General features: G+C 45.1%; 1 protein-coding gene across 2 annotated transcripts; it reads right to left on the minus strand.

Annotated features, from left to right (window-relative positions):
- Positions 1-451: 451 nt before the first annotated feature.
- On the minus strand, positions 452-5964 carry ZNF280A (zinc finger protein 280A). Of its 2 annotated transcripts, none has more exons than XM_004322317.4 (2): positions 5800-5964; positions 452-2647 (listed from the first exon to the last, which is right to left on the minus strand). In XM_004322317.4, exon 2 carries the CDS (start codon positions 2581-2583, stop codon positions 886-888), a length of 1698 nt encoding a protein of 565 aa, XP_004322365.2. In that variant the 5' UTR covers positions 2584-2647; positions 5800-5964; the 3' UTR covers positions 452-885. The 2 variants fall into 2 exon arrangements, with proteins under 2 accessions (XP_004322365.2, XP_019806130.2); XM_019950571.3 differs by having other exon boundaries at positions 5783-5964.
- Positions 5965-13509: the final 7545 nt, after the last annotated feature.

A 13509-nucleotide genomic window follows, 5' to 3' on the forward strand; every position in this document is an offset into this window, starting at 1 on the left:
TCTATAGCCCCTGAGGAGAAATTAAAGATCCTTGACTTTGTTTTATGGCTAAACTATTATTGTTTTGTCTTGCTTGCTTGATTGTTTTCTTTTGTTTCTGCATTTTCTCACTTCTCTAGTTAAATTCACTCTTTGGAACATGGGGAAGGCCTAGGACCTAAAGCTTTTCTACAAATAAGAGGCAGGGACATGGGGGTGGGGGGGGAGTCTGTCCCTGGGAAGGCCCTGCAGGGTCCTGCTCAGTTATATACTGAAAAGGACTGACAGTACCAAGTGTTGGAGCTGTAGAAATGGAATTCACAGTACTGTTGGTGGAAATACACATTGTTTCAATCACTTTGAAAAAGTGTTTGGCCAGAAAGCTAAATCTATGCAGTTTCAGAACTTCTCATATCTATATTTAGATGTATAGATATAGATATCCTAAAGAAATTACTATGAAAGACAGACACACGCTCATAGCAGCTTTATGCAAAATAGCAAAATTATGAGCCTCAAAGTTCAGGAACAATAAAATGGATACATAAACTCTGCCATATTCATTCAAGGGAATTCTACTCGGCAATGAAAAAGAATGTGCCACAGCGACACACAACAAGAATGTATCTCACTTATTTAAAAGAAAACAAAGACCAGACCAAAAAGAATCTATTGTGTGATTCTATTTACTTAAAATTTAGAAACAGGAAAACTAATCCCTGGTGGTTGAAGTCAGAAAAGTGGTTACTTTGGGAAGGAGAGGGTGGCTGGGAAGGAGCATGGAGACTTCGGAGTTACTTGACAGTGGAGAGATGAAGCAGGTACAACCTCAGTCACTGTAAAGCCAGACAGGCGCTGACACTGCTTGCTGGCATCTACGAGCCACTATGTACAGCTGGCCTAGCCTCAATTCAGCTTTTTGGGATTTCTGGAGGTGGGTAGAACATAATTTTTAGCCAGAACCCCTGCTGCAATACGTCTGGAATATCTAGTGTTCATAGCCACCCTCTTGGTAGTTTTTTCAGGTGACACTCGGGATTCAGTGCTGGTCACAATCATGGGTGCTGCCTCTCTTGGTCCTGGTTGAACTGAAGTTTGGATCTTGACCTCTGTTTCAGGAGGCAGCCCTTCCAGTTGCTCTGGTTTTTTAAATGGTTGATGATTCTTGGTTTGGTGCTCCATTTTCTCCTTCAAAGTCAAAAACTGTAGCCGGCACTTGGAACATTGAAAGACCCTCTTGTTCCAGTGCCTCCAAGCATGATTTACGTAGGATGTCGTCACTTTGAAAATTTTGAGGCAAAACAGACAAAGCAAACTGTTTGTGTTTTCATGCCATGTTCTGAAATGTGCTTCCACATCAGCAAAGGCTGACGATCTGTAATTGCAAACCTGGCACACGTAGGGCATTTCGCCAGGTTTATGATTGACCTTCATGTGCTGTAAGAGAACCTGATCTGTTTCGAAGGACAATTCACAGATTTTACAGACCACAGAGGGCTCCTGGGAAGTGTGGACACTTTCAATGTGACACTGCAGCTGGAAGGGGGTGGGAAACTGGCGGTGGCAGTGCCGGCAGGTGGTGTGGATTTCCCAGCCGTCATCCCTCTGCTTCTCAAATTCCAAATGGTTCTTCACGTGGGTCATAAACTTGATATTTTTGAGGACTTTCAAGCAGCTGAGGCATTTGAAGGCTGCGTGGGTCTTCCATTCTGGCTGCCTGTCTCCTGGATGCCGTCCGTAGTAAAAATCATCAAGTAACATGATCAGATTTCCTTTCTTGGGATCAACAGTCTTGTTTTGAGTTGCTAGACTCGAATAGTCTGTTTTTGCCAGCCTTTCCAAGCTACGTGCTCCATCTGGATCCATAACATGGTAACGTGCCTGGTTATATGCATGAGCCCATGGAAATGATGCCCCATTGTGAACATGGCTTGACGAGGTCGGGACACCTTCCGGGGTCATACTCGTGTTCTTTGTAGGAAGGATACCTGGAGAGGCCACAGCTAAGGCCTGTCCCCCTGGGATTCCATGGCTGACTTTAGGTCTTTTGGGATTCCCACTGTATATATCCATATCTGAAGTGGGACGTCGCTTTGAATCACGAGGACTTTTATCCTTGCCTCCTACCGAGAATGCAGCTCCAGGTAGACAATGAGGCCATGGAGAGAGCAACTCTGAGGAATTGTGAAGCACGACTTGCAGAGAGCTCATTTTATAATCAGGTTTAGACAAAGGCTCAAAAATAATAGGACTATCTGCGTTTCCCCATTCAGATTGAAAAGCCGGTGAAATGGCTGCTGCCTTTGACATCAGGGTCCTGCAATTTGAAGGCTGCAATGTGTAAGTCGTATCTTGACTCACGTGACCCTTCTTTCTTGTTGAGGATGAGTCCCTGGTCACTCTGTTCAAAATGTTAGAAATGACCGGCTTTGAATTTGAAATCACTCTGACAAAGAGGGTTTCAGCATCTTCATTGACATGCTCCACTCCAACAAAGATCACCTCAGCACTGTCATCGTCCTCGTCTCTGGGTCTGGACCCTCCCATCTTCTTCTTTGGTCGTTCTGGTGCTTGTGCTTCCTCACGCAGAAAGGCGTGTGCCATTTTACAACCGCTTTTTGCTTGAAGTGGTCCCTTCTTCTACTGCTTTCTTTTGGCAAACTCCCACCTAAAGGCAACCACATGACACGGTCAGTACAGTTGTCCCCCCAGATCTGAGTTTTCGCTCTCTGGGGTTTCAGTGAACTCTCGGTTGTTAACTGAAAATATTAAATGGAAAATTCCAGAAATAAATAACTCATAAGTTTTAAATTGCACACCATTCTGAGGAGTGTGATGGGAGTCTCGCACCGTCCTGCTTCCTCCCACCTGGGACACTCGGTTATCAGATTGTCAAGGTATCACAGTGCTCGTGTCCAAGTCATGCTTATTTTACTTAATAATGGCCCCAAAGCACAAGCAGAGTGATGCTGGCAATTCAAATATGACAGAGAGAATCCATAAAATGCTACCTTTAGGTAAAAAGGCAAAAGTTCTCAGTTTGATTAAAAAAAAAGAAGAAAAAATTGTACGCTGATGTTGCTAAGGTCTATGGTAAGAATGAATCTTCTATCTGGGAAATTGTGAAGAAGGAAACGTGCTCGTATTGCTGTCACATTTCAAACTGCAAAAGTTATGGCCTCAGTGCATGGTAAGTGCTTAGCTGAGATGGAAGAAACATCAAATTAGTACAATAATATTTTTGACACAGAGACCACATTCACAAAACTTTTATAACAGTGTATTGTTATAATTGTTCTATTTTATTCTTAGTTACTGTTGTCAATCTCTTACTGTGCTTTTTTTTTTTTTTTTTTTTTTGCGGTACGCGGGCCTCTCACTGCTGTGGCCTCTCCCGCCGTGCAGCACAGGCTCCGGACACGCAGGCTCAGCGGCCATGGCTCACGGGCCCAGCCGCTCGGCGGCACGTGGGATCCTCCCGGACCGGGGCACGAACCCGTGTCCCCTGCATCGGCAGGCGGACTCCCAACCACCGAGCCACCAGGGAAGCCCTCTTACTGTGCTTTTATAAATTAAACTGCATCGTAGGTACGTTTGCATAGGAAAAAACATTGTGTATATAGGGTTTGATACTATCCATGGTAGCAGACATCCACTGAGGGTCTTGGAACGCATCCCCCCCTCCCCATCGTGGATAAGGGGGGATTATTGTATTTATTTCAAAAGACAAAATTGGTGCCTTATTTAATCATCAGCTGAAACATTGAGATAACTATTAACAGCCTTATTTTATACGTGAGGAAACAGGCTCAAACCCAGTTAAGTAACATGATAATTGTAAACTTACCTCTCTGGCCCCCAGCCCCCACTTTTGCCTTATCTCCCCAGGGCGGCCCCAATGCTCCCATTAAACTCTGCAGGAGAGCTGGCATGCACCCTTTTGCTTATAGATCTCCAATCTCACTCAGAAATGCCAACCAACATGAAAGGTCCAAAAGAGCCCTAGGCTATCGCCCGGGATGCCCCTCCCTCCCTCCACTCTGTGAGTGTGGAAGGCACCAGATCCTGTACACCGATCAAAAAAAATTTTTTATTTTGGTTGCACTGCGTGGCATGCCGGATCTTAGTTCACCGACCAGGGACGGAACCCTCGTCTCCTGCAGTGGAAGTCTTAACCATTGGACCATCAGAGAAGGCCTCGGATCAAATTTTTTTTTTAAATTCCAGGAAGATCTTAAAAGCAAAACTTGAAGTTGCTTTGTGCTGGCAACTATATATATAGCATTACACTGTACTTAGAACTATTTACACAGCATCAACATTGTATTAGGTATTATAATGAATCCAGAGATGATTTAAAGCATATGGGAGGATCTACTCAGTTTATATGCAAATACTACACCATTTTATATAAGGGACTCGGGCATCCATGGCTTTTGGTATCTTCGGGGTGGGGAGTCCAATCTCCCACGGATACCGAGGAAGGACGGTACTTTCTCAGGACTTCTGTTGCTCCCCCTGATTTGGATGCTCTTTCTCAGGTACCCTCATCCCAGCTCCTGACCTGCTTCAGGTCCACAGCTTCTCTGCAAGACTTCCCTGACCACACTTTCAAAAATCACAACCTCCCCCAACTCACATGCTATATTCAACTCCGAAGCTATTTTTCAACAGCGTTTATCACCTGCCTAACACACAAGTATAAAATACATCTTGCTTCTTTTGTCTCCACCCACTAGACTATGAGCTACACACACGAGGGCAGAGAGTTGTATTTTGTTCACTGCTGTATTCTTTGTTTCTAGAGCAACATCTGGCATGCTGTCAATGCTACATGTTTGCTACATAAATATAAAGTAACTGTTAGTAATATGATCATTTACCTGTACAACAGGCCCGAACCCACCAATTCCAGGCTCCCCAAACACTTACACTTGATCTTAGCCAAAAGGCTGAGAAGTGATTTTCCAAGCATTTAATTAAATCCAAATCCTAATGATTTAACAGCATCATACAAGGGAGGAAATCAGCCTGTATGTAGTTGGGTGTGGGGAGGGGTGACTATTGAAATAAAAGTTTTGTAACGTAGTTCTCTCCCTACAATAGATTTGCTGATAGCTTCCATGCCATTAACACATGCATTGACACTAAGGGACATTCTAATGTTGACATTTGACCATTTCTGTTATCTTGCATTTCATCAGTAGCACTTTATAAGTTTGTTTGGCTATATATATATATATATATATATATTTTATAGTGGTATCAGAAATAATGTTGTATCTTACAGTTGATGGCATCTTAGATTCAATGAAAAATTCTATTTCTTTTCATAAGCTGAATCCAGCCTACTAAATTGACTTCACAAGTCACTAATGGGATGCTAGCTGCATTCTATAGGCAAATGGTTTAAACAGGGATTGGCAAATTGGCTTGCCCCCTGTTTTTGTTTTTGTTTTTTTATTGCCCAGCCACCAAGCTAAGAATGTTTTTTATATTTTTTAAGGTTTTTTTTTTAACTTTTAAGAATATATTTAATTTTTTTTTTAATTTGGGGGAAAAAAAACAAAGGAATATTTTGTGACATGTGAAAATTACATGATATTCAAATTTCAGTGTCCACAAATAAAGTTTACTGGAACACAGCCACGATCACTTGCTGTTGCTGGAGGCTGTTTTGCACTACTAGGGCAGAGTCAAGCCACTGCAAGCGACCACATGGCCCTTAATGCCTAGTTACTATCTAGCCCTTTACGGAGAAAGTTTGCAGACTCATGGCTTCAGAGAACAAAATGGAGCATACCAAACTCCATAGCTCACCAGCTCCTGAAGTCCAGATGATTCAGTGAACTCTGAGCCCGAGCGAAGGGTGAAGCTGGAACGTCCTGGTCTCCATATCCAGGAGAGATTTCTCTCAAGTTCACCAGCGCTACTTCCTGAGTCCTCTGTTCCTGGAACTCCTGCCTGGCTCTCCTCAGTGACGCTGAATCAGAAGATTCCATGCCTTTTAAAGCCCATTATAATCCAATCCCTAGCATCCAAACAGGGCTCCAATCATGTCCCTGAACCAGTTTATCCTGATTGGATATTCAGCTAGAAACCTTTCACCCAAATTGCCAGTGAAAGGAAAGAATGTGGGTGGGGCTTCAGGGCCAGGCCCAGGAGCTGCCTTCCTGGTCCCCAAGGCAGGAGTCCCCACTCCTCTCTCTGGCGTCCACAGGCTCACCACCTCATCTCTAATTTACCTGCATTTTAAGCTATTGGGGATCAGCAGGGGCAGGGGAATGTGGTCCACACAGATATTCCAACAGAACCCAGGCTGAGGTCAGGAACCTGAAAGGACAGAGGTCCTTTTCCAACGCCAGAAAATTCTCCATCTGCAGAGAGCAAACCCCTGCTCTCCTCCTGTCCCTGGGGGATCCAGGGGGCAGGGCTCACTCCCAAGTGGTCTGCACTTGAAGACTCAGCACCCATGGGACTCCCGGGGTCCTCATTGTAGGTCTTCAGGCTGAAGCCCAGGAGCTTTTTCTAAGCAGGGGCTCATTCTTTCTTAAACCAGTTCCAGGGGTGACAGCTCATACCCTGGTCTCCCTCTCTCTCCCCTCCTCCCTCCCTCCTCCTCCTTCACTCTCCCTTCCCTCCTCACCACCTAGATTACATCTGAAACTTTCCCTCCCACTGCCTTTACAGCCCTCTGCATACAGATTCTTGGAGATAGGGAGGGCTTCTAACAACTCCTCACTGGCAAGAATTATTTGTATTTCCACTCCTAATGCAACAGAGTCACTGAATTAGAACAAAAATGAAGTTCACTAAAGAAAGCATACTGAAGTGCCATAACCTGATATAACATCAAAAATACCTTTCTGGGACTTCCCTGGCCGTCCAGTGGTTAAGACCTCGTGCTTCCACTGCAGGGGGTGTGTGTTTGATCCCTGGTTGGGGAACTAAGATCCCACATGTCAGGCAGAGCAGCAAAACAAACAAACAAAAACCTTTCTTGAGCTTCCCTGGTGGCCCAGAGGTTGAGAGTCTGCCTGCCGATGCAGGGGACACGGGTTCGTGCCCCGGTCCGGGAAGATCCCACATGCCACGGAGCGGCTGGTCCCGTGAGCCATGGCTGCTGAGCCTGTGCGTCCGGAGCCTGTGCTCCGCAACGGGAGAGGCCACAACAGTGAGAGGCCTGCGTACCACACAAAAAACAAAACGAAAGAAAAAAAACCTTTCTTATCAAATCAACATGCTATACACCTTAAATTCACACCATATATGTCAATTATATCTCTCTGAAGCTGGAAAAATAAGTATAAATGATCTGACCATTAGAAAGAGCTCATTTTATACTTTTTAAAACGGATGGTGGTGAGTATCAAAACCCTATGCTATTTACATTCTTTTGGATACGTTTAAAAGCATGATAGTAACAGTTTTATTTCCTTTTTTTTGGCCACGCTGCGCGGCTTCCTGTACGATCTTATTTCCCTGACCAGGGATTGAACCCCGGCCCTTGGCAGTGAAATCGCCACCAGTTTTATTTACTTAAAGGGCCTATTTTTATTATACGCCAGAAGCTACATCCTTTGCAGTGTTTGCACTTATGATGAAAACATTTTTTTTTTTTTTGCGGTACGCGGGCCTCTCACTGCTGTAGCCTCTCCCGTTGCGGAGCACAGGCTCCGGACGCGCGGGCTCAGCAGCCATGGCTCACGGGCCCAGCCGCTCCGCGGCATGTGGGATCCTCCCGGACCGGGGCACGAACCCGTGCCCCCTGCATCGGCAGGCGGACTCCCATCCACTGTGCAACCAGGGAAGCCTTGATGAAAACATTTTTTTTTTTTTTTTTTTTTTTTTTTTTGCGGTATGCGGGCCTCTCACTGCTGTAGCCTCTCCCGTTGCGGAGCACAGGCTCCGGACACGCAGGCTCAGCATCCATGGCTCACGGGCCCAGCCGCTCCGCGGCACGTGGGATCCTCCCGGACCGGGGCACGAACCCACGTCCCCTGCATCGGCAGGCGGACTCCCAACCACTGCGCCACCAGGGAAGCCCGATGAAAACATTTTTGATGTCAACTTTAAAATGTTTGCAAAAAGTTAGGGGAAAAGAAGGAAAACTTTGACTATTTGATACGTTTATAAAGATTGCTCAAATCTCAGAATCACCTGGGACATTGTGAAACATACAGATTCCAGGGCTGCATCTCACACCTGGGAAACTCAAATTACCAGGGCAGGGGCCTGGGAATCTGAATGTTCAATGTTTGCCCCATTTGATTCTGAAGTGAAGGGTGGCCCAAGGTGGAAAATCCTCCAATACTTTGGGAAACACTGATCTCTCCTATGATTAAAATACCCACGAGTCCACTCCTTCAAGGGAGCCTGAGGATGGGTTGAGGGTCAGGAATTCATTTCTCTTTCATTTGACACACTGAGCACCTGCCTTGGGATGAGCATTTTATTGGTGACTCAACAAACCGATCAGGGACTTCCGTGGTGGCCCAGTGGTTAAGACTCCACACTCCGAATGCAGGGGGCCCGCGTTCGATCCCTGGTCAGGCAACTAGATCCCGCATACCAAAACTAAAAAATAAAATAAAATCAGAAACATCCCACATGCTGCAACTAAGACCTGGCACAGCCAAGTCAATGAATGAATGAATATTAGAAAAATATAAAAAATAAACCAATCAGAGGCTGGAGCTTGAGCTGGGTGCCTCCCCCTCCCCATCAGAGATTCTAGGACCCCCACCTGGGATATGTAAGCAAAGCCCAGAGATCAGGAGTCAGTTCGGGCTGCACTTCTGAATCACCTGGATTGTGCTTCTTAACCCTCAGTGAATCTAAGGAATCAGCTACACGGTCTTGTGAAAATGCACATTGTGGTCCTGCAGTTCTGGGTAGAGCCTAAGAGTCTGAGTTTCTCACAAGCTCTAGGTGATGCCCAGGCCACTTGGCCAAGGACCAAATATTAACCAGTAAATACTAGGGAGCTATTGAAAAGTACTTATGTCCTGGTTGATTCTGCCCATCTTACTCCAAACCAACAGAATCAGTATCTTCAGAAATGGGACCAGGGAGTCTGTATTATTAAAGGTCCCAGGTCTTTCTAAGGAGCAGGTGGGGTACAAATCCCCTGCTTCAGATGATGACAGCATCTGTGCAGCATTCACCAGGTGAATCACCCCTACCATCACCCCCTGTTTTGGGCTTCATTGTGTCCTGCAAATTTCATATGTTGAAGTCCTAACCCCCAGCACTTCAGAATGTAACCGTTATTTGGAGATAATACTCTTAAAGAGGTGATTAAGTTAAAACGAGGTTATTAGGGTGGCCCCTAATCCGATCTGATGGGTCTCTGTATAAAAAGAGGGAGGGGACATCCCTGGCGGTCCAGTGGTTAGGGCTCCGTGCTTTCACTGCCGAGGACCTGGGTTCAATCCCTGGTTGGGGAACTGAGATCCCAGAAGCCACGCAGCGTGGCAAAAAGGGAATTGGGACACACAAGACATCAGGGATGCTTGGACATAGAGGAACACAGGGACACAACAAGAACACTCTCTCCATCTGCACTCCAAGGAGAGAGGCCTCAGGAGAAGCCACCCTGCCAACACCTTGATCTTGGACCTCTAGCCTCCAGAACTGGGAGACAATAATTTCCTGTTGTTTAAGCTCTCCCCCACCCCCAGTCTGTGGTATTTGTTATGGCCGCCCTAGCACTCTTACACACTCTTTAGATCAGGAGCCCATGGAGAGGGCTCACCTCAGGTATAGGTAGGGGGTATGCAGGTGATAGCTCAGCTCCCAGGTGACTGCCGGCCATCAACAAATGCCAAAGCACCTTGATTTTCCAGGAAGCAGTCTGTTCCTCTTGTGGATTACTTCCTGAAGGCCACTGCTGCTAGGGGCCCCACTCAATTCTCTTTCTGGCCCCAACTCTTTTACTTCTCACTCTAGACTGTGATGGACAGAACCTTGAGGACAGAGCGAGTCCCATTCTCATACCTTCCTGAATGTGAGGGGAAGTATCTGTTTTGGCCAAGAAAAGGAAGAAAAACAAACCACAGCTATAGAACAGAATGGGATCTTAGTTCCCGGACCAGGGATCGAACCCACGTCCCCTGCTGTGGAAGCATGGAGTCTTAACCACTGGGCCCCCAGGGAATTCTCAGAAACTACTTTTCAATTAAAAATCATACTTATGCAGAGTTAACAATAAAACGTAACCACGCAAAAGAGCATTCACCCACTGTACAGCAAGTCTCACTCCTGCCCCAGACCACAGGTATCTGTCTCTGTTCCCAAAATAAACTGTTGTTGAGAATTTCTCAAGTGTCCTTCCTTGCATGTCTTCCTCATCCACAAGCACACACCCCTCTTCCCCTGCTTTTATGTAAATGGTGTATATTATTTGCATACTCCACAAATTTAAGTTGTGTTTTATTAACATAATTTTACTGAGTGACTTTAACTTGGATGGGGAGAAATCGATCAGGGAGTTGGATGATTATCCTCATTTGATTTCAAATGATCAGAAGCAAACAAGAATGCATCTTCTGTGGAGGATGTGAGGGAAGGACCACAAAGGGGGGCATGAGATGCTTCGTGAACACAAAGGCATGGGCGTCCCAAATTCAAAGTCGAAGCAACTTACAGGTAAATGTCAGAGAGTGCTCTTTGGACATATCTGTGTTTTCTGGTTGCATGTTTCTACTAGAAAAGATCCCAAGCCTTTTCCAATGGTGGCTTAAAATGCCACTAGGTTCTATCTTTACCCTGAAAACGACTGAGTCACTGAAAGCCTCACCGGAAGCGGGAGCTATTGTTGGGAATAATAATACCAATAACAGCAATTAATGTTTATTTAGCACTGACGATGAGCCAGGCCCTGTTCCTGGAGCTCTATGTCTTTTATTGCATTTAATCAAAGTTGTGGGACTTCCCTGGTGGCATACTGGTTAAGAATCTGCCTGCCAATGTAGGGGACACCGGTTCGATCCCTGGTCTGGGAAGATCCCACATGCCGCGCCACAACTACTGAGTCTGCGCTCTAGAGCCCACAAGCCACAAGTACTAAGCCCGAACGCCTAGAGCCCGTGCTCCACAACAAGAGAAGCGACCACAATGAGAAGCTTGCGCACTGCATTGAAGAGTAGCTCCAACTAGAGAAAGCCCGCGTGCAGCAACGAAGATGCAACGAATCCAAAAATTAATTAATTAAAAAAACCAAAGTTATGAGAAGGTATGTATATATTATTATTATATCTAATTATTACAATATGATATACTATAGTACAGATTTTTTTTTCATGGAAAGGCATTTTCTTTTAAATACTGTAGTGTGTACATGTCAATTCCAAACTCCCAATCTATCCCTCCCCCCAGTCTTTCCCCCTTTAACCATAAGCTCGTTCTCCAAGTCTGTGAGTCTCTTTCTGTTTTGTAAATAAGTTCATTTGTATCTTTTTTTTTAGATTCTGCATATAAGCGATATCATATGATATTTGTCTTTCTCTGTCTGACTTATTTCACTTAGTGTGATAATCTCCAGGTCCATCCATGTTGCTGCAAATGGCATTATTTTATTCTTTTTAATGGCCGAGTAATATTTCATTGTATATATGTACTACATCTTCTTTATCCACTTCTCTGTTGATGGACTTTTAAGTTGTTTCCATGTCTTGGCTGTTGTAAACAGCACTGCAATAAACATTAGGGTGCATGTATCCTTTAGAACCACGTTTTTCACTGGATATATGCCCAAGAATGGGATTGCTGGATCATAAGGTAGCTCTATTTTTAGGTGTTGGGTTTTTTTTTTTAGCATCTTTATTGGAGTATAATTGCTTTACAATGTTGTGTTAGTTTCTGCTGTATAACAAAGTGAATCAGCTATATGTATACATATATCCCCATATCCCCTCCTTCTTGAGCCTCCCTCCCACCCTCCCTATTGCCACCCCTCTAGGTGGTCACAAAGCATGGAGCTGATCTCCCTGTGCTATGCAGCTGCTTCCCACTAGCTATCTATTTTACATTTGGTAGTGTAGATATGTCCATGCTGTTTTCTCGCTTCATCCCAGCTTACCCTTCTCCCTCCCCGTGTCCTGAAGTCCATTCTCTATGTCTGTGTCTTTATTCCTCTCCTGCCCCTAGGTTCATCAGAACCATTTTTTTTTAGATTCCATATATACATGTTAGCATGCGGTATTTGTTTTTCTCTTTCTGACTTACTTCACTCTGTATGACAGACTCTAGTTCCATCCACCTCACTACAAATAACTCAGTTTCGTTCCTTTTTATGGCTGAGTAATATTCCATTGTATATATGTGCCACATCTTCTTTATCCATTCATCTGTCAGTGGACACTTAGGTTGCTTCCATGTCCTGGCTATTGTAAATAGAGCTGCAATGAACATTGTGGTACATGACTCTCTTTAAATTATGGTTTTCTCAGGGTATATGCCCAGTAGTGGGATTGCTGGGTCATATGGTACTTCTATTTTTAGATTTTTAAGCACATCCATACTGTTCTCCATAGTGGCTGTATTAATTTACATTCCCACCAACAGTGCAAGAGGGTTCCCTTTTCTCCACACCCTCTCCAGCATTTATTGCTTGCAGATCTTTTGATGATGGCCATTCTGACTGGTGTGAGGTGATACCTCATTGTAGTTTTGATTTGCATTTCTCTAACAATTAGTGATATTGAGCGTCTTTTCATGTGCCTCTTGGCCATCTGAGATATTAAGAAACTTGCTCACTGTCCCAAAATAAATCGCATCCCAGGCCTGGACCTTGGCAATGGGTCTATAGATCCTGAGCTCTTAATCCCTCACGTGCATCTCTCTTTCAATAAAGTCTCAAGTGTCCGGGGTCTGCCAGACATGACGCCAGGTTCTGGAGCACAGAAGTAAATGGTAACTACCTCCCTGGATCGTTATGACTATTAAATAAAATAATGCCTGCAAATAATTTGGTACTATTGTGAAACCCAGCCTTCAAGATGGCCCTCGGTGATCCCTGCACCCTGGTCTTCACACCCTTGTATCGTGACCTCTCACAAGGAGCAGGGCACCAGCAGGATACTGTGGAGTGCTAGTGTGTGATTTCCAAGATTAGATCACAATGGACATTCTGCCTTGCTCTCTTGAATCACCCGCTCTGGCAGAAGCCAGCCAGCAGCCATGTCATGGGAACACTCCGGCAGCCCTCTGGGGAAGTCCACGTGGGGAGGCACTGAGGCCTCCAGCCAAAAGCCAAGGGAGACAGCCATCCTGGGGGAGGATTCTCCAGCACAAGTCAAGTCTGTCAAGTCTTCAGACGAATAAGCCGATTAAGCCAGTATTTTGAGTCGACCCTCACAAGAGACTCTGAGCCAGAAACACCCGGCTAAGCCACAGTAACTGTGCAACAGGAAACAGTTATTGTTTTAAGCCCCTACGTTTTGGGATCATTTATCTTGTAGCCACATCATTGGCCATATGGGGGGTAAACTCAACCTCCAGCCCCTCTCTCCTCCCTGGAGGTCATCG

Source organism: Tursiops truncatus, chromosome 13, assembly GCF_011762595.2.
Source record: "Tursiops truncatus isolate mTurTru1 chromosome 13, mTurTru1.mat.Y, whole genome shotgun sequence".
Lineage (NCBI taxonomy): Eukaryota > Metazoa > Chordata > Mammalia > Artiodactyla > Delphinidae > Tursiops > Tursiops truncatus.

What these genes read in the sequence shown, in the direction of transcription:
- ZNF280A (XM_004322317.4), bottom strand. Translation starts at nt 2,583, where the DNA reads ATGGCACACGCCTTTCTGCGTGAGGAAGCACAAGCACCAGAACGACCA.